The sequence below is a fragment of the Herpailurus yagouaroundi genome, unplaced genomic scaffold (assembly GCF_014898765.1).
Source record: "Herpailurus yagouaroundi ecotype Mexico unplaced genomic scaffold, PumYag 255, whole genome shotgun sequence".
Classification (NCBI taxonomy): Eukaryota; Metazoa; Chordata; class Mammalia; order Carnivora; family Felidae; genus Herpailurus; species Herpailurus yagouaroundi.
Window position 1 is genome coordinate 179,673 of NW_024412472.1, and position 25,919 is coordinate 205,591.

Consider the following 25,919-nt stretch of genomic DNA (forward strand, 5'->3'; position numbering starts at 1 on the left):
GGCGGACGGGCGCTGGCAGCGGGGGCAGCGCCGCGGGCCGCTCCGAGTGGCCGCAGTCTGGGCCTTGGCCCTCCCATCCTGCTCCGCCGCGGTGAGTGCGACGGGCGGCCCCCAGGGGTGCGTTTGTGTCCCTGTTTGCTCGGGTCCGCGTCCAGGTCCGAGCCGCGGTGTGTCTGTCCGAGTGTCTGTAGGTGGGGGCACAGATGCTTTTCAAAAGCTGTGCCTGTCTCTGTCCACGTGAGGCGTGTCCGTGTCTGTGAGAGCAGTGGGGGGATTCTTCGGGCTGTGGCTGCTCACGTGAGGTCCATGTTTGAGGGGGGAGGCGCGGGTGGATGGGTGATGGTTCCTTGGAGGAGCGCGGGGTTTGGGAGCTTGTGTATGTTGGCGGAGGGTGTCGAACGCTGCGGCCGAGGGTGGTGGTGGTTTGGCGGGTGGGGTTGCTGAATGGAACTCTGGAATCTTGTGGCCCAGCTTGTCTGAAGGGTTCCTTTCTCCCTGGGTGCAGACACTTCCACCCCTAGCTTCCCCCACCATCCTCCTCAGCCACCCATAAGCCCACCAGCCAGGGTGGAGGACACTCTTTCCTCCTCTAGAGCTGCTCCCTTGACAGGAAGCCTGATCCGGAGGCTGCTTGTTGTAGGAAAAGACCCCTCTGGTTTCCCTTCAGCCTGGGCCCTGCCTGGAGGACCCCAGGCCCCTCCCTGGTTCCAGCCTCCTCCCTTCTGGACTTGGCTTCAGATCCTGGGCTGCAAACCTGCAGGGACAGATGGTTGCAGGTTGGAGGGGCAGGCTGCACCCCAGAGAGGTCGGTCTGACTGAAGGCAGGTCCTGGGCTTGTTCCTGGTGTGGGGGTCTCTGATGTGGATAGCATATGCCCAGGACTAGTCCCAGTAGGAAGATGAAATCTGGAAGGTTGGAGTCGGTGCAGAGGTCTTTTTCACAGGTCTCTCCCCCGTTTGTGTGTCCAGCTCACCAGTGCCCATTCATCCCCTAAGTAGGGCTCTGGTTTGCTGCAGAATTGGAATCAGAGCTGCAGGCCTGACAGGTGCCCTGCCTCTCTTGGCTTACATGCCACCAGTGACAGAGCACTTACTACCTTATGCTGTGGGGAGGCTTTTGTATGTTAAGTAGAGGTCTTTTTCCTTGGAACTTTGTTCACTTGTCTTGTTATTGCCTGTGCTTTTGAGTCTCTGTCTGGTGAGAGGGAACTGCAGTGATTTAAACATGGCTCTCCTGTCACCAACATATACTGAGCACCCTCTGTGCCAGGTGCTGCCTCAGCCACTTAGGGGACAATGGCATTCTTGCTGAGAGAAGAGCTTGAGCAAAGGCCCATGGTTGTGATAGTACAGCCTGTGTTCAGAAAAACAGAGCAAAACCATATGGCTAGAGAGAGGGTGTCCAGAGAGAGTGTCATGGGTGCCCTAAACTTAGCAAATGTTTATTCTGGAAGGGTGGTGGAAGCAGCTGCACACCTAGCCTTACCGTGGAAAGCAATCAAATCCTCAAGGTGGTACAAGATGGGATTTAATCATGGCACATATTAGAGTCTGTAGGGACCTTTGGCTGGAAAGAGAACCCAGGGGATTGCAGATTTGGAGAACAAAAAGACCCTCCCCATCCCAATTTACAAGTAAGGGGCTGGAGTAGAAACTTGCCCAGTGTCTTACCTTGCCTTAGTGAGATTAGTGTCAGAGTCAGGATTGGCTCCTAAATCTCCTGACCTTTTAACTTTGACACATTTTAGAAGCAGAATATAGGATATAGTCATAGCTGGTATCTGAAAGGTGAAAGAACAGGAAGAATTGAGAAGATTCCCAGGGTTCTGGCTGGTGTGGCCAGGTGGATGATGGTACCTTTTGTTGAGATAAGAAACGCCAGCAGGAAGAGTAGGTTAGGGGGAAAATCAGTTTTAGACTAATCTCTATGCATCATCCACGTAGAGATGTTCAAGATATAGCTGGGTATATGGGTCTGGTGTGCAAGTAAGTTTTCTGCACAGGAGATAAGGCTTTGAGAGTCAAGTGGATGGTTACTGAAGCCATGGGAGTTGATGAGATTTCCCAGGCAGAGTATGAAACTAAGAGAAGAGGTCCTGGATCAAAGACCTTAGGAACTAAACGTTTAAGGAATGGGCAGTGAAGGCACAGCTAGAGAGGCAGGTGGAGAGCCCTCCTTGAGTGGGTTGTGAAAACATCTAGGACAACCTCTGCCCTTTCAAGTCTTGCTCTCTCAGTCTTGTTCTCTTGCCCCAACTGGTCCATGTTTCTTAATTTTTCATGCTTCTGTTCCTTTACTCATTGTTTTCCCAATGTACCTGTCAAACTCCTTCAAGAGTCAGCTCATATATCTCTTCCTCTGGAAGCCTTCTTTATTCTCCCCCACCACCTTCAGAGTTAGATACTTCCTCCTCTTTTTGTCCATAATAGAGTATATCAGTATCATGACACGTACCACATTATAGTACTGTATTTCCATGTCTCTTTCCCACGCTAGTCTGAGAATTGGTGAAAGACTGGGAGTGCAGCTGTTTCAGCTCTGTGTCTCCAGTTCCAAGTTTAAGAGCCTGGTCCAGGGTATGCCCAGGGAAGTTTGATTGTTTGATAGGTTAATCAGCTGATTAAATGGTTCATCCACCTGCTCATTCTGGCAGTGATGGGGGAGATGGCACTGTGAATTGCATCACTTTCCTTCCCTGCCAATCTTATTGAAAGGATTCCTTTGCTTTCAGGAGTCTATCCTTCCAAGGCTTCATCTGTCCCAGAGAAGCCCCAAAACTGTAACCTGTAGTCATTTGTCACTTTTCTGAGGCCTCCAATGATCAAATGCCCTTAGGGGCTAGTGGACAGGAACGAGTCATTTTAGGAAGCAAGTGAGCCTAGATGACCTCTTGCATTGTTTTTTTAACAATGCCGTGGTCACCTACCTCCAGTCACAGCTGTGTGAAGCAGACTCTCGTAAGTCTGTAGGAGGAAGTCATGGGGGAAATTGGATGCTGTTTGAGAATTTGGAGAAACTGAAAAGCCTTGAGACATATCCTTTGCAGATGCCAAGGATCTAGTGGAGTCAGCACTGGCTTTCTTCATCTGCTCAAAATCAACTTCCTCCTCACCCTCTGGATCTGGCTTCCTTTCCTCCAGCCCCTGGAAACCATACTCCCTAAAGTTAGTGACAGCTTCTTTTTGGCTTTAGATCCTGGGGATTCTCTGCAGTGTTTCACAATGAAGATTGTTCCCTTATCCATGAAGCTTCTTCTTCCTTGGTCTTCATGATATCTCTCTTTCCTGTTTCTCCTGCCTCTCTGGCCATAACCTTTTCAATTCCTTTGCAAGCTTTGTTTCCTGGACCTATCCCTTGAATGATGAAGTTCCTCAGAGCACAGTCACAATCTCTCCTTTCTCTCCTTATGCTCTGTCTGGGTGATGTCAGCCAATACCATGGCTTCGGGCACCATGTCTACACCAGTAACTCCCAAATCCCTATCTCCAGGCCGCTGTCTTTCCTAAGCTCCAGCCTAACTTTCCCACTGCCAGCTGGACCTCTCCACTCAAAATGCCCAATAGGCTTCTCAGATCTGTCTTATTAAAACCCTGAACTTATCCTCTCATCCAGCTGCTCCTCTCCTAGAGTTTCCAAGCCAGAAAACAAGGAATCATCTCCAGTTCTTTCTTCTCCATCTACTGTTCACATCACACCAACCAGTCATCAATTTCTGTTGATTCCTCCCTGTGAAATCTACTTCTCTCCACCTCCCCTTTGCTTCTTCCCTAGTCAAGGCCACCATCACCTCTCCTGTGGAATATCATGCAGTCTCACTTTTCCCCTGGTAACTTCTCTAAACAGTTTTTCACACAGCAGTCAAAAAGCTACTCTTTTGACTCTATTACTTTCTACTTAAACCCTCTTTGCCCGCCTAACCCCCCCCCCCCCCAAGGTTTCCTTTGCTCTTTGGATGATGACTTAATTCCCAAGCAGGGAAGAGTAAAGTCTAAACTCTTTAATAAGGCCAATAAAGCATTGTATGATCTAGCTCCTGCCTATCACTCCATCTCATTTCTTAGCCCACCTCTGTCACAGTGTGTGATTCAGTCTCCTGATGCAGAAGGCACCATGCTTTGTAACTCTTACACATCCTGGAGCTCTCAGCATGAAAGGCACTTTCTTAGGAGAACTCCTTTGACCCCCAACCTCTAGTAACCCCCCTCCCCTGCCCCAGCTCTAGGTTAGGTGACCTCTGTGCTCCTGGAGCAACCTGTGCTTCCCCACAAAGCCTTCCATATTACATTGCAGTCATCTATTTGTTAGACTGGAATCCATGAAGGCTGCACTGTGACTATTTATGTTTGTGTTCCCAGTCCTAACAGAGGTGTTGAGTGAATGCTGATTGGGGAAATGAAGTGCCTTTAGAACTGAGCCATAAAAGATGGGTAGGATAAGGGATGCAGGGATGGCAGTGGCAGCCTGAGGAAGGAGGGTTGAATCTCAGGTTTAAGTTCAAGATCCTCCAAGTTTCTGCTGTGATAAACAGTCCACTTAAACCATTGCCTAGAGGACTTTGGGGGCAGATCTGTAGGACACGGTGGGATGGGAGAGGTGGGAATAAGAGCCCAAGAGAAGAAGGGATTCTTAGTGATTCAGTCTGGGGTATGGCCTCAGCAGTTGCAGGCCTGGCAAGTCTGGGTGGGGAACTGAAGCAGGAAGGGGAAGGGAGGGAGGAGCTGTCCGTCCTGGATGTAGCCCAGTCCCCGCCCCTGTGTGACAGGCTGGGAGAGCCCCTTGGGCTTGGAGAGAGGCGGAGCCTGGCATCCAGCTGCCTTAGCAGGGCCCAGTAGACCACTCCTACTCTTCTTCCCAGCCCTCCCCTTCATCAGACAGAAGCTTCAGCTTGGCTCCCACCTCCTGTTCCTTCCTCCAACCCTCAATCTGTCCTCTTCCTGCTATGTTGTCCTGGTGTTAAGTCTCTCTGGAGAGAGAACCTCTGAGTCCCAGTGCCCACATCAGGAGAGGATGCTCTCAGGGATGCCCTTCCTATCCTGTTCCTACTCATTCCCACCCTTCTACAAACATAAGACACATGCAGTTCAGCCCCCTGTTCCTCCTCAAACCTGGAGAGGGCTCTGGACTGGCCCCACTGCATGCATGTATTCATTCATTCATTCATTCATTCATTCATTCATTGTTTTTACAGAAGCCCATGATACATCTAGCTGGGCACAGATAGTTGTTACCTGATTCTAGTCATCTCCTATTTTGAAGTAGTCCAGCTATTTTTCTGCCTTCCTTCGTGGCCACATTTCTGTCATGAATTGTCTATGCCACTGTGTTAATTTCTTCATCTCCATTCATCATTCAACAACTCTAACCTGGTTGCTGTCCCTACTGTGCCACCAGAAGCAAACCTGGTGGGCATTCCAGTCTTCATCTTACTTCACCATCTCTTCTTTCTGGAATCATTCTCTTCTTTGGAAGAGTCCCACAGTCTCTTGGGTTTTTTTCTATTCCTTTGGGTTCTCCTTCACTCTCCACTCTCTGTCTCTAGGAGGCCTCATCCATTCTCATTGCTTTAAGTGCTGTTAATATGCCAATGCTTCCAAAACCAGACAGATTCTATTCTATTCCTTACTTTACATCTCTACCCAGATATCATATAGCGTCTCAAACCTAGCATGCCAAAACCGGAATGCCCCAGATCAGTTCTTCAGCTTTTACTATCTCTAGGCATGGCCTACCACTTCCTTAAGTGAAAAACCTGGGAGTCATTACTGGCATTCCATTATCCCTCTCACACCCAATCCGTTGTGATGTTTTTTTGATTCAACCTCATGAATATTTCTCAAATCATTCTACCTTTTTGCCTATATCTCTGCCAGTACCCAACATCATCTGACCCAAAGAACTGAGGCAGCTTCCTAACTAGTCTCCCTGCTTCCACTCTAGCCTCTCCTCAATCCTCATAGCTACCAGAAGAGCTTTTTAACTTTGTTTTTATTTTTTTGTAAATTGGACCATCCCTCCTCCTCACCCCCAATCAGGATAAAGTCCAGATCCTTAACCTCAAGGTCGTTGGTGATATCATTTCAGCCTCATTTCCCGGACTTACCTCTTGTCTTTTATTCACTTCGCACTGATCACATGGTCCTTTTGGGTTCTCAGTGAGCCTTCTGCCTAAGAACTTTCATTCCTGCTGTTCCTTCAGCTCAGAATGACTTCCTTCCCTCAGTCTTTGATGCCCCCACCCTCATCCCTACCATTTTCCTTCCAACCCTCAGAGCTCGGTTTACAAGTTACCTGCTTGGAGAGGCTTTCTCTGATCACCCAACCAAATCAGTGTTGTTTCTCACAGGATCCTTTCTTTTTTATAGCACTTCCTTCCCCTGCAGTTTATAAGTATGTATTTGCTTATTTACTTTTAAAACATCGCCATTACAAGGACAGTGACCATATCAGTTTTGTTTACGCTCTATCCCTAGTGCCTGTACAAAGTAGGCACTTAATAGATATTTGTTGAACTATGGAATAATTATTCAATAAATATAGATCAATCCTTTATGTCAGGCTTTCTGCTAAGTGTTAGGGATAAAAAAGTAAAATATCATGCCTGCCTTCAAGAACTCTTCATGCAGTGGAAGAAGTAGAGCAGTTACAAGGATATTATAATATAGCATATATGGGCTAGAATGGAAGAAATACAGGGTATGTAGGGATACAAAGATGGAATACCTAACCCAGACTTCAGGAAACCAGGGAGGACCTTCTGGAGGAAGTGACATTTATGTGGAGACCTGAAAGATCAGTGGGAGTTGGCCAGACAAAGGGGGGCTTGTAAGAGGATCTCAGGCTAAGGGAACAGAATGTTTGATGGCCCAGAAGCAAAAGAGAACAAGGAGTTTTCCAGGAACTGAAAAGAAGCCAATGTGATTTTTTAAATAAATGTTTATTCATTTTTGAGAGAGAGAGAGAGAGCATGAGTAGGGGAGGTGCAGGGAGAGAGGGAGAGAGAGAGAATCCCAAGCAGCCTCTGTGCTGCCAGCGCAGAGCCTGAACTGGGTCTCGAACTCATGAACTGTGAGATCATGATCTGAGCTGAAATTAAGAGTTGGACACTCAACCGACTGAGCCACCCGGGCGCCCTGTGACTGATCATATATAATCGTGAGATGTGAGGTAGTAGAGGGAGGTATGGAGCAAACAAAGCTAAACCTTGTTGGCCAACATAAGGAGTTTGGACTTTGTTCTCTGGACAATGGGGAACCAGTGAGGGCTTTTAATAGGGAGTAAGTGACAAGATAGAACCTGTGTTTTAGGAGCCTTGGTCTAGCTGCAAGGGAGATAGATGAGAATGCACAAGCAAGGAAACAAGGATACCAGTTAAGAGGCTGTTGTTGTATCACAGGAGAGACTCAGTAGGATGAGGATTCGGGGAAGGCAGAGGAAGTGAAAGATGGGTGTGTCATTGAAAGTGGGCATCCTTGTACTATGTACTCAATAGGCACTATCGCAAATTCTCAAAACATCCATTTGAGGTATGGATTATTCCCATAATTCCAAATCAGGAGACTGAGGCTCGGAGAGGTTGTATGAATTGCCCAAGGTCACATAGCTGGTAAGAGGCTGAGCTGGGTTTGAAACTCAGTCTAACCCTAAGTCTGTGGTTTTAACCAGAGCACCATGTTCAGAGGTCACTCTGCCCACCTCCCTCACCCTGTTCCCTCCCAATCACTGCCTGTCCTGCCTCTGTCTGGAAAGAAATGGGGTTAGTTCTCTGCAGGGGATTTGAGTGGTGAGATTAGGTGGGGAGAGGAAATGTGAGCTTCCCTAGGACTGACCATGTCTCTGTACACAGGCTGGTGTGAGTGGTAGGAGCCATCCGTGAACACCATGGCGAAGAGGGAGGACAGCCCTGGCCCAGAGGTCCAGCCAATGGACAAGCAGTTTCTGGTGTGCAGCATCTGCCTGGATCGGTACCGGTGCCCCAAGGTCCTGCCTTGCCTGCACACGTTTTGTGAGAGGTGAGAGGGTGTGTGTACCAGGGAGGGATGAGGACCTTGCCGCCTCCCCTGAGAGGGGGTGGCATGTATAAACCTATAGGAGGTGAGGAAAATGGGTATACATGTAGGGGAGCAGATGTACCCCAAACTGCAGGAGGTGAGGGTTTGGTGCAAGAACGTGTGAGAGAGGACCAGAAGCTGCTAACACTGGGCCGTGGTCTCTGCCCCTTCCCAAACCAAGGCAGCTTTCAATACCATCAGAGAAATCAAACAGAGCCCAGACTCTCAACAAGCTGCAGCCTCAGAAGAGTTTGTCACCAGTGGGAGGATAGAGGAAGGCCTGTCCTTCCTTCCCTGCTTATCTTCATGGTTGTTCTGAGGCGCTGAGTGAAAGGCAACCACCCCCTTTAGGCTTTATCCGTTATTTACTCATTCAACAAATATTATTTATTGAGCATTTCTATGTGCCAGACCTGTCCCAGGCATTGGGTATGATAAGGAAACAGGTATCATACTTGCTTTTAGAGTATAGTTAAACAGAAAGCCAGTGATCAAAGGATCATACAGCCAGACTATAGATAAATGTAAGTATTGCCCCCTTCAAAATGCTGCACCTGAAGTGCTAAGATATGAGAGTTTAGGTAAGATCTATTGTAGTGCGGAGAATGAGGGAAGGCTTACCTAAGGTGTGATGCAGAGGGTGCACTATAGTGAAGGGTGCACTAAAGTTAGCTAAGCGAAGGGAGTGCTACGAGCATCCTAGGCAGAAGGAAGAACGGGAGAAAAGGCGTGTGGCTTGAGGAAATGTGTCAGGTAAGAGGGCCTGGAGGAAGCCAGGTGAGTCTGGAGCACAAGTGTGACTGAGGTGGTGAGGGTGAAGCCAGACAGGCAGGTGGGGCCCATACTACAGGGGCTTTGTACACCTGTTAGGGAACTCTGCCTTTACCCTGAGAGCTTTGGTCCCTGGGTCTTCTTGCCACTGCCTCCACCCACACCTTCCCGCTGATTCCTGCCTTCGTGGAAAGCTGGCTCTGCCACAGGGACGCTGCTCCCCTTCCAGTGCCCCCTCTCCCCCATGCTCTTTAAGATTTCAGCTCTGCTGCTCTCTCTCCTTTGTCAGCTGGAAACACTCTCAGCCTTCTGGCCTATTCCAAGCTCTTCCATCAACCTGCATGGCTTCACGACTCACTTTGGCCTCTTGGTTCTCGACTGTTTCTCCAGGAACATCCTCCTTACCACCTCAGTCATACTTTCTCCCAGTTGTGCCTGGACCTTGCTATCACCCAGAATAATGTCACTTCTGTGGTCATAACTCTGGCATCCCACTCCTGGCTCCCATTACTCCACTCCCACTACGACATCTTTGAGTGGGTGTAGACACCTAGCCCCTTCAACTCTTCCTTTTCCCAGCTGACCATCTGACTGGCTGCCATGGTTCCCTCAGGTCTTTGTTCTTTTCAGAACCTATGCAGCAAACATTCAAAACTGGATCAGAACTGTAATTGGACATCTCTGTGCCTCCTCATAGGCCCAGATCACTGACAACTCCTGGAGAAAACTAGTGCCTGAGAAATTATGATAGTAGTAGCTACCATGTATTGATTGCTTATTATGTGCCAGGGACTGGCTAACCGATATACATGCATTGAATTACTTAATCCTCACAACAGATACTTTATTACCCCCATTTTACAGGGGAGTAAACTAGGGTTCAGAGCCACTGAGTAATTAAGAAGTATTTCTGAGGCTCTGTGGTAAGTAAGTAGCCAAGGTCTGAATCCAGGTTTGATTGTAGGGCCTTCACTGTTAATTACTACTCATTCATTTATCTCTTGGTCCCTGCTCTCAAAGAGCTTATGCTCTAGTGGATGGTGACTGACAGTAAGCAAGCAAACAATCCAACAGGAGAGTCACAGCTTGTGCTAAGTGCTTTGCAGGAAATAAACAGAGTGTGTGGGGATGGGTGGGCCAGGGGCTCTTCTACATAGAGTCATCAGGGAAGGCTTCCCTGAGGAGGTGACATTTGACCTCAGACCCAAGGATGAGGAGACAGACTTGCAGATTGTTCCAGGCAATGGGAAAAACCCATGCCAAGGCCTTCAGGAAGGAGTAGACTGGGCATGTTCAGAGATCAAAAGAAGCGAGTGTGGCTGAAAGAGGAGGATGAAGTGAGGTCCAAAAGCATCAGGACAACTCATGGAGGAACTTGGTTTAAGGGAAGTGTTTACATTTTATTTTTAAACACAATGGGAAACCATGAGAAGAGATTTTTTTTTTTTTTTAAGGCAGGGAAATAATGTGAGATAAATTAGATTTTTAAAGCTCACTCTGGCTGCTGTGCAGAGAATAGATTACAGAGGAGCAAGAATGGAAAGAGGAAACCAGTTAGGAAGGTAGTATAAGCCAGGTATGCTCAACACATAGGAAGGAGGTCTTGACGAGTTTGCAAGTATTTGGCAGTGACTGGAGATGAGAAACAGGAGGTGGGGGAAGCATGGGAATAGACAGCTGAGGTGAAGTGGAGGAAAAGATCACTGGGTGTGAGGAGGTCAAGGAATTAAGAGATCTTGTTGGTGGATGGGTCACGTCGTGGATGTCAGAGCCCCTGAGAATGATGGCAGGAGTGCATGGATGGAGGGCCTATTATGGGGGTGGCAGTAACAGAAGAAGAGAGTGAGCCAGAAAAAAGACTTCAGTAACTGGGGAAGCATCCATGAGGTCAGTGGAGATAATAACAGGAGGGGTGGTAGAGACAGAAGGCGTGAGCTTCCAAGAAGAATAGAAATGTCCCAGTTGGGGGCAGGGAGGACTCAACCCCACCTGGCCCTAAGGAATGTGGAATGTGAGACAAGCCACTCTATACTTGAGAGGACTGCAGGGAAAACTAGGTCACAAATAAGTTAATATTTGTGAAGCACTTAGAATCGTGCCTGGCACATCATGTTTGTTAAATAAATAAAAATTAATTAATGCAGATTCAGAGGTGTAGAGAACATTAAGAGGAGAGATTGAGGATATGGGAAAGTGTGCACCATGCAGATCTTCCCTCCACAGATTCATGGTCTCCCAACACAGCCACAGTCTGTGTGTTTCTAGCAAGCTGTCTCTCGTCCTCCCTCCAGTGACTAATCCCAGCCCTCACCAGTCTCCTGAACCCCTCCTTCACTCTCAACAGCCGATCTTGCCTGAGGCGAGTGAAGCATGGTGTCTAACTTCACCCCTGTGCTCAAGTGCATTCACCTCTCTTTCTCTCTTCCCCCATTCACAGGATGGCCTCTTCAGGCCAACCTGAACCATTACCCCCTCTCAGAGACCTGTCCACACTTCTTCTTGTCTCTTCTATGTCTCCCTCTCTACCGGCTTCTCAATGCATAAACATGCTCAAGGCTCCCATTACAAACAGATAAGAACTCTCCTTTGTCCCTTTGTCCCAGCTAGCGGCCAAGCAGTCCTTCATTCCCCTTCTTCCCCAAACTCCCAACCTCCCATTCATTCTTCAACTGGCAGCAGTCAAGCTCTCCTCCCCCCACCCCTACCCCACACTCACTCACCCAGTTTTCCTTACAGACGAATGTACTCTCACGCTGGCCAAATTCAGGGGGCATTTTCCAATCCTTTCCTACCCTGACTCCTCAGCTGCTTTTGACACCGATGACTGCTTCTTCCCTCCTTCTGGAAATGCACTAGTCTCTTTGCTGTCTTGATGGTGTCTCTCCTCTTACCTCTCTACTGGTTCCTCTTTACTCTCCTTGTTCAGTATTTCCTGTGTGCTCTGCCCTGCTCTTGGCACTGAATCCACCTTTTGGGCTGATCTCAACCTCTTCTGTGGCTACAGAGGCCTTCTCGGTGTTGATGGCATCCACATCTCTCTGTAACCTGCCTTTTCCCCAACTGTCTGCTGCACCTCACCTCCTGGATGTCCCACTGTTCCAGTAAACTCAGCCAGGTCAAAGCTGAAAGCCTTTATAAACCACTCCTTTTTCTGTGTTTCTCATCTTAGTGATTGTTACCACCATCCACTCAGTCCTCTAAGCTAGGAATCTGGGAGTCAACCAAGACTCATCTCTCACTCTCCATATCTACTCAGAGCTAACACCTCCCACTGCTTTACTTCTTAAATACTTCTTAAATTTGTACCAGCTCATAGTCTACATTGCTACTGCCTAATTCCAGGTTTTTCTCATCTACCGCAAGATCTTTTACAAGATGATTGCAAGAGTATCTTGGCTAAACACATGTTTTGTCTTGGATTTGAATCCAGGCTCCAGTGCTCACTAGCTTTGTTACCTTGGATGACTCACCCTTTTTTAGTCTATTAACATAAACATAAAGCACAAAGCATAGCACCCAGCACTTAGTACTTAATAAATGGCAACTGGATGATGATGATGATGATGATGATGATGATGATGCTGCCATACCCTGTCTGCTGTCTCACCATGTTCAAATTCATCCTCCACACAGAGGCAATGAGGAGGATAAAATGTAAACCTGGCTGTACCATGCTCCTACTGCTCCCTATTGCTATTGGGATAATTTCTAAGTTCCTCATGTGGCCCATGTGGCCCTCCATGACTGGCCCCTGCCTCTCTCTCCAGACTTCTCTTGCATTTCTTGCCTTGGACTTGGTCTCCAGCCATCTCAGACTGCTTCCCTACTTACATGATGCTGTTTCTGGCCACCTTCTGTGTCTGGAACACCCTTCCTCTTCTCCCTGCACTTCTCTTTGGTTAGGCTAACAATGATTTATCCAGGAAGATTTAGCTTACAACATTTCTTCTGAAGCATTTCCTGGCTGTTCTCTTCTCCCACCCTGGGCCAGATGCCCCTTCTGTGCATTTCCTTATCACTGCATGTACAGTCTTCTTTATGTTAATAATAAATAATATAATACCCTGCAATATATAGTGGTTGCCATGAGTCAGCATGTGAGCACTTCATATTTAATCCTCCCTCCAGCACCCTGTGAAGTCTGTGCTGTCTCCATTTTACAAAGCAAGGATCCTTGGCTCATAAAAGTTAAGTAACTTGTCAGGGGTCATGCTGACTGACATAGATGACTGACCTAAGAATTGAACCCAAACAGCCGAACTCCAGGACCCATGCCCTTATCATTATACTATTTACTTCTCTAAACTCTTTCTGTGACTTTTTTTTTTTCTCTGTAGATTTGGAAGTATTTTAGAGATAGGCACTGTGTTTTATCTTTGTATCGCTAGAGCTTTGCACAAATTTGGCAAGAGTAGGCAGTAAATGTTTAATGACTTAATGGGTGGAGGGGCTAGTTGCACATTTTCTATGAGAAGGGTTTGTAAACACCTGTGGAAGGTGAGCCTGTGTTTGTACACACTGTGAGGAATGCAGATCTGTCTGCTCTCCTGAGAGAGATCAGGGATGTGTTTCCACTCAGTTGTGAAAGGTGAGGCCTTTTACACCTGTTGGCAGGACAAGATGTACGTGCCAACCAGAGAGGTTTCAAAATGAAGTGTACAATTGCAAGAAGGATTGGCATCCTTGGACGGCATGAGGAGGGATACACTGATTTTGCCCACCCCTCCTTCCTTTGACTCCCCCTCCTCCCTGGTCAGATGCCTCCAGAACTACATCCCTGCCCAGAGCCTGACGCTGTCATGTCCGGTGTGTCGGCAGACGTCCATCCTCCCCGAGCAGGGTGTCTCCGCACTGCAGAACAACTTCTTCATCAGTAGCCTCATGGAGGCCATGCAGCAGGCACCTGATGGGGCCCAGGACCCCGAGGACCCCCACCCCCTCAGCGCGGTGGCTGGCCGCCCCCTCTCCTGCCCCAACCATGAAGGCAAGGTGGGCCCAAGCAGGCCCAGTGAGGCCAGGACTTGGGGTGGAGGGGGAGGAGAGGTTGGGGGAGGGGCTGAGTGGCCGTGGGTGAGAGGGTGTTTCTCTGGATGAGTGGTCCAGGTAGGGGATGCACCTGGAAGGCGAGGGGCAAGGAGGGCAGATGGGGAGGGGAGAAGACAAAGAAGCTTGGGGTGTAGCCGTTGCCTGACTGGAGTGCTTATGCCACCAGACGATGGAGTTTTACTGTGAGGCCTGCGAGACGGCCATGTGCGGCGAGTGCCGCGCGGGGGAGCACCGAGAGCACGGCACCGTGCTGCTGCGCGATGTGGTGGAGCAGCACAAGGCGGCCCTGCAGCGCCAGCTCGAGGCGGTGCGCGGCCGGTAGGAGCCTGCTGGGGACCTGGGCTGGGGGGGCCATCGGCGAGCGTCTCAACCGGGGCAGCGGGGCAGGGGAGGGACGTTGGGGAGGCTAGAAATAAAATTCTTAGGGAAGGCAGGGAGGTCGAGGTAGGGCGTCTCCTAGAGGGCACAGTATAGGGTGCCCCCTGAGAAGGACCGGTTTGGTGAGGGCATCCTCAAGCAACCCGGGTATGAGATGTTTCCCTTCCCCAGACTGCCACAGCTGTCCGCAGCTATCGCCTTAGTGGGGGGCATCAGCCAGCAGCTGCAGGAGCGCAAAGCAGAGGCCCTGGCCCAGATCAGCGCAGCCTTCGAGGACCTGGAACAGGCGCTGCAACAGCGCAAGCAGGCTCTGGTCAGCGACCTGGAGGCCATTTGTGGGGCCAAGCAGAAGGTGCGTGTGTTCACCCTTCCCTACCACCACCCACTGTGACATGGCTGTATTGCCTCCACGCTTTCTCTGCTTTCCACACCTGGGCAACCCTTTCCCTAGACTATACGTTCTGCCTCCCGACACGGTCCCATTGGTACCGCGGTATCGGTCTCCTGCCCATACTCACCTTCTTGCAATTCTTTCATGCTATAGTACCGTAAGTTCCTAAGGAATCACAGAGACCCTCTCTGCGCGACCAACCTTCCCCTGTCCCCTCCTCAGGTGTTGCAGACCCAGTTAGACACACTGCGTCAGGGGCAGGAACATATCGGCAGCAGCTGCAGCTTCGCGGAACAAGCCCTGCGTCTGGGCTCGGCCCCGGAGGTGTTGCTGGTGCGCAAGCACATGCGAGAGCGGCTGGCCGCGCTGGCGGCTCAGGCCTTCCCCGAGCGGCCACATGAGAACGCGCAGCTGGAACTGGTCCTCGAAGTCGATGGGCTGCGGCGATCGGTGCTCAATCTCGGCGCGCTGCTCACCACGAGTGCCACTGCACATGAGACCGTGGCCACGGGCGAGGGCCTGCGCCAGGCGCTCGTGGGTCAGCCCGCCTCACTCACCGTCACTACCAAAGACAAGGATGGGAGGCTGGTGCGCACAGGCAGCGCGGAGCTGCGCGCGGAGATCACGGGCCCCGACGGCACGCGCCTTCCTGTGCCGGTGGTGGACCACAAGAACGGCACGTATGAGCTGGTGTACACGGCACGCACTGAAGGCGAGCTGTTCCTCTCAGTGCTGCTCTACGGCCAGCCGGTGCGTGGCAGCCCTTTCCGCGTGCGTGCCCTGCGTCCTGGAGACCTGCCACCTTCCCCAGACGACGTCAAGCGCCGCGTCAAGTCCCCCGGCGGCCCCGGCAGCCACGTACGCCAGAAGGCGGTGCGCAGGCCCAGCTCCATGTACAGCACAGGTGGCAAACGGAAGGACAACCCCATTGAGGACGAACTTGTCTTCCGAGTTGGTACAGATGGCTGAGGGCTGAGCCAGATGGGGGCGGGCAGTGGGCAGGGTAGATCTGGGAGGGAGGCTCAAAATGACCTAAGAGTGAATTCTTTTTTCCCCCCTCCCCTGCCTTCCCCACAGGAAGTCGAGGAAGGGAGAAGGGTGAATTCACCAATTTACAGGGCGTGTCGGCAGCTAGCAGCGGACGCATAGTGGTAGCAGACAGCAACAACCAATGTATCCAGGTAAGCATCTTTCCTGCTCTCCCCTGACCCAATAAAGGTTCTCAAACTATAGCCTCCTGAAAAAACAGGGTACAGGTCACCTCCTGAAAGGTGAACCAGTCCTTAAAGATAGTATCAGTCCTTAAAGAGTAATGAATCATAGCACCACCCCGCACCCACCCACTTCCACTGGCCACACTATCCAATACCCTGGCAGTTAGGCCCCAGGGTTTTCCTGTGCTTGCAGCCTCTACCTCCCAGGCTGGAGCTCAGGCCAGACCAGCTCCTGGACCCCGAATATCTGGTTCATTCTTCACCCCTCTGTCTCCATTTGAGCCTCCACCTGGCTGGCTTACTTTCTCCCCTTTTCTCTACGTGGTCAGGATGCAGGCTCTGCCCTCCCCTGCTTCCTTCTCATGCCAGCCTGCCTCCAGAGTATCTGTGTGGGTCTCTGAAAACATTTGGTTTGGCTACCCCCAAATGGGGGTAACTTGTGAAAAGAGGTGTCTTCCAGAGGCTGCAGTGTAACCTCACAGGTGGTCCTGCTCTCCGTGCTCCCAGTCTCTCACATACCTGATTCAAGCATCTGCCATACAAATGGACGTGGCCATGCTGCGCTTTGAGCTCCTTAAAGCCAGGAAGCGTGGTTTTCTCTCTGTATTCCATAGAGTGAGCCCAGAGCCTAGTGACAGGCACCAGCTTGGCAAACATGGTATAGCAGTTAAAAGCTCAGGCTCTGAAACCAGACACCTGGGCTTGAATCCTACTCTGCCACTTACTGACAAGTCATGTGACCTTCCTAGCTTCTGAGAACTCATGTGTAAAATTAGGAAAAGAATACCTCATGGAGTTGCTGGGAACGTTAAAATGACATAATGCACTGTGCGTGACACCTGGTGAACCTTCTAATGTTAGCTATTGTTAAAAATATCATTGTCCAGGTGGAGACTGTAAATAAAAGCCAGGAGGTGGGAAAGTGCTGGAGGAGGTTGTTCAGGGAACTGGAAGGATCCCAGCCGGCTAGAGGTGGATTACTATTAGAAGCCCAGTAGCTGAGGTAGCATTGTAAATGGTTTTAGAGAGGATGCTGTGGAATTTTAATTTTATCCTGTGCAGGATTGTTTCTAACTACCATGGACTTCATTCAGTTCTTGCAAACATTGTATCAGGTGGCAAAACTTTTCTTGAGGATTCTTACTTCTCTACACCTATACATTTAAAATGTTTTTAATGTTTATTTATATCTGAAGGGGAGAGATACAGAGCATGAGTGGGGAGGGGCAGAGAGAGAGGGGAACACAGAATCCAAAGCAGGCTCTGTCAGCACAGAGCCTGATGCGGGGTTCGGACCCACAAACCACGAGATCATGACCTAAGCTGATGTCAGACGCCCAACCAACGTGAGCCACCAGGTGTCCCCCTACACCTATACATTTAAAGTCCTTCCTAACCCTGACTGAGTACCCCTGTCACACTTCCAGCTCTGCCAAAGGTCTGTCACCTTAGTGTCAGCTCCTCCCAACCCCTGCTTTCCATGTAGCAGGCTGAAGGTGCCAGGAACTTTTCCATGACTACATTCCCTGTACTGTCCCACCTGCTTTGATTCCTCTGCTATTCCTAAGAGCAGAGGAATGAAGAGGTGCAGGGTAGCACATGGCAGCATTTGGGTCCAGCCCAGATAGCGAGGGAGGGATGAGGTGAGTAGGGCTGGTGCCAGGTCCCTACTCAGTCCCACCCTTCACCTTCTAGTTCTTTTCCTTCTTCTTATGCCAGGGATGCCTTCTGGCACAAGAGCTGAGATTCGGGAAGCCTTCCCAGGTGTGCACACACATGAGTGCTCGCATGCACACAAAGATGCATGTTGCTTTGTCCCCCTGATGAGGGGCTGGGGAATTGAGAAGGAGGGCCTGGAGCAGCCCCCCTCCCCTCCAGACACCCGCCACTCCTATGGCAGCCCTTCTTCTCATTCCTATTCCCATCAGCACCCCAGCGGCATAACCACTAGGACCTGGACTCTCAGATCCCCGAGCTGAGTTTCTGCTTCTTTTATTTTGGGGTCCCCCAGCTTGGTAGGGACCGGGCCCCAGGTGGATGTTGCCTTCCCACCTCACTTCCCAAACAGTGAGATTTGGTGACCTTGTGAACTTTTCCTCCTTTGGACGGTCTGTGGTGACAGCTGAGACAAATCCCTTCATTGTGCTGAATCAGCATCAGCTGACAGAAGGGAAAAATATTTTGTGATTTTGAATGAAGAATTTTATTTGTATATATTATATCCGTGTGTAATCATCTTAGTCCAGAAATTTTATCAGCTCTTCTGTGAAGACTTCCTCGTTTCCTTCAGGAAGAATATTAATCACATTCTCCTTTGAGTTCCCTCCGCCTTTGCTATCACATTTTTCATACTTTACCAGAATCACTAGCTTGTTTTGTTTTGTTTTGTTTTGTTTTATTAGTCTGTCTCCCCTCAACTAGACTCAGATCCTGAAGTTACTTAGTGCTACTGTGGTATAGGAGAGAGATGTTAAGGACCAGACTAGGGCACCAGCAGATTCTAGAGAGGTTAAGAAAACAAATGTGTCAGGTGATAATGGGCCATCACATGTCAAAGGAGAAGAAGGGGTCAAGAACGGCAGGACTTGGTGCACCGGGTAGCTGGTGCTGCCTTTCAGGAGCAAGCCTGGGTATAAGTTGATGAATTCTCTTGCACACATGATGAGTGTGATATGGCTGTGTGGCACCCTAGTGGTGATGGCCAGTTCTGTCTGAGCTTGAGCTGAGGAATTCATGTACTTGTTGCTGTACCAGTGCTGCAAATGCAGTAACAAATAAGGCAGACAGTCCCTGTTCCACCTGAGGCTTACATCCTTTGGAGTCAAGGGTGTTTAGCAGTTAGTTCCAGAAGTGTCATTTGTTAGCAAAAGAACTGTAAAGCATGTATCATGGAGGCCTACCTTTATGCGTATATATTGATTTAAGGGCTGGAGTTGGTCATTAAAGGCTTTTCTGAAGAAGCGACCTGGAAATTTCTAAGAATCAAAAGATGAGTAGGAGTTGGCTAGGTGTCAGGGGTGGGATAGGATAGGATGGGAAGAGCCTACTCCATTCCCCCTCACCCCTACTCCAAGCCTCAGCGTTGAGCCGGAGACTGAGCTGTTCAGACTGGAGGAGGCACACGTGCAGCCTCATTGCTGATCTGGCAGCACCTTTAGTCCCTCTTGCAAGATGGTGCCTCCCTCTCGTGCTAGCTAGTGCTGGCCTGCCACTGGGGACCAGGGCAGACCCCCGGGCTGTGCTGGCCTGCCAGCTGAGGGCATGATAGAAGTCCACATCAGAGGGAGGACTAGTTCAAACAGCCCTGCAGGCATGAGAGATGGAGCAGGGGCAGGGAGCCTAGCCCACTTAGGGGGAGCAGGTCTGGATGGAAGGGCAAGGGCAAGGCCCAGAACTTGAGTTCCCCATGGCTGCTCCTGGCTCTGACTCATCTTGTGTCCCTGGAGTCTATAACAAAGCAGATCATGTGAGACTTGTGTAGTGAGTGATGTTTTGGCTGTGAAGGAGAAGCAAGAGGCTATAGAGGGAGGGAAAATTGAAGGATGGGAAGACCTGAGTATGTTGGGTGGCTAAAAGAGAAGGTAGGAGAGGGGAAAAGGTCAGAAGGTTCACTCTGTCCAGGAGGAAGGTTACCTTGTCAGTCCCTTGGCCTGTATGTGCTCATCCTTGTCCACCACCCTGCCCTTTCTTGTGTGCTACCAAGTCCTGTTGTCTTCCTCCCATGTCTCCTGAGTCCATCTTCACTCCAGCAAGTACCCTGGTCAAAGCCATCATCACTTCTCACCTGGACTAGTGCAGTGCCTCTGGCTACCCAGCCAGTGTCCAGTGTTGACCCCTCCCTGCAGCCAAAGTGCTCTTTCTTAAAAGCGTCCATGTGGTTTTTTCAATACCACCAAGCAACTCTCAGTGGACATTGACCAGGTGTCCTGCAAATTTAACTCCGTTTTGATACTGTTTACCTATAGAGATAGCATCACTTCCCACAAGACTGCCCTCACATCAGATGCCAGTCACAAGTCTGGGTTGTTACTTGTGCTTCTTACTGACCAGCTATAAATTGGAGTGTCATAGGACCCCCTCCTCAGGTTCTATTAATTTGCTAGAGTGACTCATGGAACTCAGAGGAGCATTTTATTCTGTTTGCCAGTTTACTACAGAGGATACTATAAAGCATACAGACGAACAACCAGATAGGGAAGTACAGAGGGTGAGGTCTGGAAGATTCACTACTGCAGGAACTTTGGTCCCTGTGGAATTGGGGTGCGCCACCCTCCCGGCACCAACATGGAGGCACTTCAGATCTGTACCATTCCCCTCTTCTCCTTCTCAGAGGTTGGTGGGTAGGGCTGAAAGTTCCAACCCTTTAATCATCAGGTCTTTCTGGTGACCAGCCTCATCCTGAAGCTTCATAGGGGCCCCACCCTAAGTCACCTAAGTCACAAGGGGCTCCTTGTGAATGACAAAAGACAATCCTATTAATCAGGAAATTCCAAGAGTGCCAAGCACTGGGGACAAAGACCAAATATATTTCTTGTTATACCACAAAAGCAGATCTCATCTTGTCACTCCTCTGCCCAGAAATTTTCAGTGAATTCTCATTATACCCAGGGGGAACTTTACTCCTGCTGTTCATGGGAGTGCTCCCTGCAATCCAGCCTCACTGGACGAGCAGTGCCCATACTGCACCCTGTGCCTTTCACACACTGTTGACTCTGCTTAAAGTGCCTTTCCACCTCCTTTACTGGCCAGCTTTGGTTCATCTCTTGGCATCTTTATTAGGCTATTAGCTCAGATATTCATCTTTCAGAGTCTTTCCTGGCCAGTCCCCCTCATCTCTCTCTTATTCTTTTTTTTTTTTTTTTTTTTTTTTTAAGACACAGAGTGTGAGCAGGGGAGAGGTAGAGAGTGAGGGAGATACAGAATCTGAAGCAGGCTCCAGGCTCCGAGCTGTCAGCACAGAGCCCAATGCGGGGCTCAAACCCACGAACCATGAGATAATGACCTAACCTGAAGTAGGATGCTTAACTGACTGAGCCACCCAGGTGCCCCATATTCCCTCTCATATTCTTACAGCCCTGTTCATACCTGTGCTACATGTCACCTCAGGTCTGCGGCCTTGTCTGATTCTTCACTGTACCCCCAGCATGGTGTCGGTAAATGTTTGTTGAATGACTGAATGAACGGGGGGGGGTCTCCTCCCTCAGGATCTTGCTCCCTTCCCTCTGTGCCCACAGTCTCTCCCCTCCTCCCCGCTCCCTCCCTTGCTCCTCTGCTCCAGGTTTTCTCCAATGAAGGCCAGTTCAAGTTCCGCTTTGGGGTCCGAGGGCGCTCACCTGGGCAGCTGCAGCGCCCTACAGGTGTGGCAGTGGACACCAATGGAGACATTATTGTGGCAGACTATGACAACCGTTGGGTCAGCATCTTCTCCCCTGAGGGCAAATTCAAGGTGAGAGGCCTACTGTCACTGTGCTCTGCATTCCTAATGGCCAGCTCAGGTGACCATTCTAGTGCCTCCTGCTGGTCAGGGTCTGACCATCCCCAGCCCAAGGTTCTCCTTTAGTGTCCATCCCCAGCCCAAGGTTCTCCTTTAGTGTCAGGCTGGGACTACTCTCCCGACAAGGCAGGATAAAGGCCCTAATGGGTATCCCCTTCTTCCAGACCAAGATTGGAGCTGGCCGTCTCATGGGCCCCAAAGGAGTGGCCGTAGACCGGAATGGACATATCATTGTGGTCGACAACAAGTCTTGCTGCGTCTTTACTTTCCAGCCCAATGGCAAGCTGGTTGGCCGTTTTGGGGGCCGTGGTGCCACTGACCGCCACTTTGCAGGTATTGGGGAATAATTCAGAGATCTATTCTGATACCCCAGTCCCAGAGAACTACCCCGGATACCCCAGCTTCAACTACCCCCCCCCGCGAGTTGGCTCCAGAGGACCCCCTCCCTTCACTATACCTTGGTACCATACCTGTCAGCCTCTGAGACCCCACCCCTTTTCCAACGCCCCAGCTTTATCATCCCAGATATTCTTCTCCATCCCATGCAGTATCCCATTTTACTGCCCTAGAGACTGCTTTGTATTTTCAGGGCCCCATTTTGTGGCTGTAAACAACAAGAATGAGATTGTAGTGACGGATTTCCATAACCATTCAGTGAAGGTCAGTGTCTTTCTTCCCTCTATGACCGCTGTCCTGACATCTTTTCCTCTTTCACAAGACTGCTCTCTCCCTCACCATTTTCCCCCCTTGAGATCATTCATTTGAACAATAAACATTTATGGCATGGCTACTTTGTCCCAGGTGCTATGCTAGAAGCTGGGGATACAGCGATGAATAAAGCAAATACGCTGTGTTCTTTGTTATGGTTTAGTAGGGGAGAGGTAAAGCAGCATATTGCTGTGTATTATTATATTACAGTATGATGTGATAGATTCTGTGGTAGGGCAGTGTAGGGCACTGTGTGAGGGCATGGTAGAAGAAATTGATTCAGGTGAGACTGAGAACCACCTAAAGCAGCAGGGGAACTAACCGGAAGGGAGAGAAGGAGGAAAGGATTTGAGGCAAGGAGGACAAGAGGACCAAGATTTGGAGATGGTCCCTTAACAGTGTGTTCGAGAAACCACCAGTTGTTCAGACTGGGTTTAAAGAGGGGAGTATGGATCAAGTGTGGATGAATCTTGTGAACCCTGTTAAGGGGCTTGCTCTCTTCCTAAGAGTTATGGGGAGTCACTGAAGGGTTGCAGGCAGCGGAGTAATGCAGTGCTATGTCTTAGATCACTCTGGCTGGGGTGAGACTGGTATCGGGATGATCCGTCTTTTGTAGTAATCTAGATGAGAAATGTTGAGGACCGCTGCAGGGGCAATATATACAGTAGGGTGCAGTTTTGAGAGAATCAGCAATTTGTGTTAATTCACTGGCCGTCAAGCAGAGGAGAAGGTGGAGTTGAGAACGACTCATGGCCAGATGGGCATTGCCATTAAAAAAAAAAAGAAAAAAACGCGGGGAAGTTGAGCTGTTAGATTTGATAAGCCCAAGGTACATTAGCTGGACCTATTCAGTAGGCAGTGGGAAACATGGATGTGAAGCCTGGGACGAAGAACTGGGCTGGAGCTGTAGACGTGGGGGTCCCCAGCCCTGGGGCTTCACCCTCTCCTCCTTGAAGGCTCTGCCCGAGGCCAGGTCCCCAGTCCCCAGCCCTTTCCCCTGCCAGGTGTACACTGCCGACGGAGAGTTCCTCTTCAAGTTTGGCTCCCATGGAGAGGGCAATGGGCAGTTCAATGCCCCCACAGGAGTAGCAGTCGACTCCAACGGGAACATCATTGTGGCCGACTGGGGCAACAGCCGCATCCAGGTAAGGCCCAGGGATGGCATGGGGCTGAGGCTTCCTGCTGTGCTCCGTGCACCAGCCCCCCCCCCCCCCCCCGCAACTCCCCTGCCACACCCCTGCAAATGCCTCTCATCCACCTGATCTCACCTCTCCCTCCATTGTCCACTCATTCCCCAGGTATTCGACAGCTCTGGCTCCTTCCTGTCCTACATCAACACGTCTGCAGAGCCACTGTATGGCCCCCAGGGCCTGGCACTGACCTCAGATGGACACGTGGTGGTGGCCGATGCTGGCAACCACTGCTTTAAAGCTTATCGCTACCTCCAGTAGCTGCACAGGGGCCCTGCCTGGCTCATGGAGGGACAGACATGGGGGGATTGGACAAGAGGGTCTGGCCGGGAGTTGGGCCGGACCTGGCAGCACTGAATGTGGGCTGTGGGCGTGGGTGCGCCCAGTGCCCTCCCTCTCCCCGTCTCCCAACCCCACGGTTGCACTTTATTTATTCGGTTCTTGCTTTGGTGACTGGGTGGGCCTGGACTGTGGTCCCAAGGATGTGTGCAGAGCTTCACCCTTCCCCCTCTCCCCACCTTACACGCCTGCCCTGTCCCCTCAGTCTGCCCCCCACCCCCCAGCCTGGGGCCAGAACAGCCTCTCACTCCAGGGCAAAAGTCCCTCTGGTTGTCTCCCTACCACACCATACACACTGACAGAGACAGCAATACCCCACCCCCCATATTAAGTAAATGTGTTCACCAAGATGGTTTTGTTGCTTTCTTGTGGGGTGGGGCTGCAAGGGTATGGGAGGGTGGGACTCACTCTGAACTAAAAGGAAGCAGGCAGGCAGGTGATCCAGAATCCTAAGAGCCCTGATGTTTTAAAGTTTCAGGAGTAGAACACAAGAGAGGGTGAACCCCTGGGACTCTTAGCCACCTGCCAAGTCCCTGTCCCTGGGCCCATGTCTCCTGCAGAAATAGTAAGTCCTTTGGCTGTGTGCCCTACAGCTGAGAAGGAGCTTGGGAAAAAATGACCCTTGCCCAGAACCCAGCCAGCAGCTGCAGGGAGAACAGTTTGAGGGTATGACAGTAATTCCTGAAGCCCAGGCCTGGGTTGGGGACCTTGGGGCTATCCCAGGTGGAAGCCAGGTGTGGGAGACTCCATGGCCAATTTTCAAGCTCACTGCTGAAGCTGTGGAGCCCTGCTTCATCCTCCTGTTCCCCATTCCATGATCATCGCCCCTTCTCCACAGTGGAATGAGAATCCTCATACCCCTCCTGAGTTCTAGTCCCCTGGAGTTGACTACCAGTTCCAGAGATAATTATAACCAGCACTCAGTGATTTGGGAGTCAGGGGCTCTGACTTCTCCCTCTACAAAAGGCTGAGGCTCAGAGGAATAGGGCATATGGCTGATGAAGGGCAGAGCCCGGACTGGAATCTGTAGCTGTCATACTCCTAATCTGAAAGCTGTAGCACTTAACTCATCCTTACATTCCTTGCACCTGGTGTAGTAACCGGCAGAGAAGGCACTCCACAAGGTTTGGGGAAGGACAGATCAGGGAAGGTTGGTTATGAGAAGCCATGGGAAAGCTCGACATTGTCCTGGTGTATGATTCCTGGGACTAGGATGGGAGGACCTGTCCACGGAGACCATGGGGGCTTTATAGAGATCAAGGGAGCACCACGCAGACCACATGGAAGTCTTGGTTATTTTCACCTCCCTGAGCCTCTTTGTCCCCACCAGTTGGGACCTGCTAGGCAGGTGTAGGGACAGATGAACTCTCTGAAGTTCTAGGGCAAGTGTTCTTATGGGGCCTGCACTTCTGGCTCCAATTATGAGTAGGACTGCCTAGACCCATGCCCTGACCAGCATGGATAGTGTACTCAATTATCAGTCACTCGGCACCAGTGCAGTCTTCCCCTGGGAGCTCTCAGGTGATAGTTTATTCCTCCTGCATTCCCTTCTTTATATTTATTTTTTTATTGAACTATGGTTGACACATAATGTTATCTTAGTTTCAGGTGTATGTACTCCCTTCTTGACAAAGCACCAGCAGTGGCATTGAGGATGGAAGCTCAAAGTTCCCAGCCCTCAACTCTCACACGCTTACATCTTGACACCTAAAAGTAGCAGGGGAATAAAATGGCAATAAAAATGAAGTCCTTTGGGTGGGAAGCCCCAGATGGCTTTCCTACCAGCACAAGAATAGGCTGCTGGGGCTGATTTCCATAGATACCAGATTAGGTTGTCTGCCTAAGCCTTGCAGAAGATGCCTCAGGGTAGGGTTACTCACTTCCTCTTAGACTTGATCACAGTGGGCATTTTTTCTCCCAGTTCAGGCCATGGGTCCAGAAGTAGGCAGAAGTGGTGTCTGGAAGTGGAGGCTATGCCTTCACTTGGTTGGCATGTCTTAAATAATCTTTACAGACTTGGATATTGCAGCAGAACCCTTGCTGGGACAGGTCAGAAAGTTATTCTGTGGTCCTGCAAGGACTCACACCTGCTTATGTAGGTCAATCAGGTGATTGCAGAACAGCCTTCTGGACATATGTGGCCTGTGGGCTCATGTATTCATTCAGTAAGTGCTTGTATGCACTTAGTATCAGTCAGAGTGGTGGGCCCTGAGAGTACAGACAGAACTGTTCTTTGCCCTTATGAAGTTGATAGTATAGTGGGGAAGGCAGGCAAAAAAGTAAACACAGGAAGTAAATGTATAGTGGCAGTTTGTGTTAAAGCTGTGATGGAAATGAATA

The 25,919-nt window shown here is 50.2% G+C and overlaps 2 protein-coding genes across 2 annotated transcripts in view; both read left to right on the plus strand.

Moving 5' to 3' along the window:
- ARFIP2 (ARF interacting protein 2) overlaps window positions 1–7,952 on the plus strand; it is a 15,473-nt gene extending 7,521 nt beyond the window's left edge. Inside the window, exon 8 of the mRNA XM_040461345.1 lies at window positions 7,844–7,952. Within this exon, the coding sequence (XP_040317279.1) occupies window positions 7,844–7,873 (30 nt within the window). The 3' untranslated portion in view covers window positions 7,874–7,952. The remainder of the gene's footprint in view (window positions 1–7,843) is intronic.
- TRIM3 (tripartite motif containing 3) lies at window positions 7,850–23,929 on the plus strand. Its single transcript, XM_040461335.1, has 11 exons — window positions 7,850–8,009; window positions 13,577–13,808; window positions 14,032–14,183; window positions 14,415–14,595; window positions 14,857–15,589; window positions 15,712–15,815; window positions 21,127–21,294; window positions 21,507–21,675; window positions 21,932–22,002; window positions 23,055–23,195; window positions 23,349–23,929. Exons 1-11 carry the CDS (start codon window positions 7,879–7,881, stop codon window positions 23,499–23,501), a joined length of 2,235 nt encoding a protein of 744 aa, XP_040317269.1. The 5' UTR covers window positions 7,850–7,878; the 3' UTR covers window positions 23,502–23,929.
- The last annotated feature ends 1,990 nt before the right edge of the window (window positions 23,930–25,919 follow it).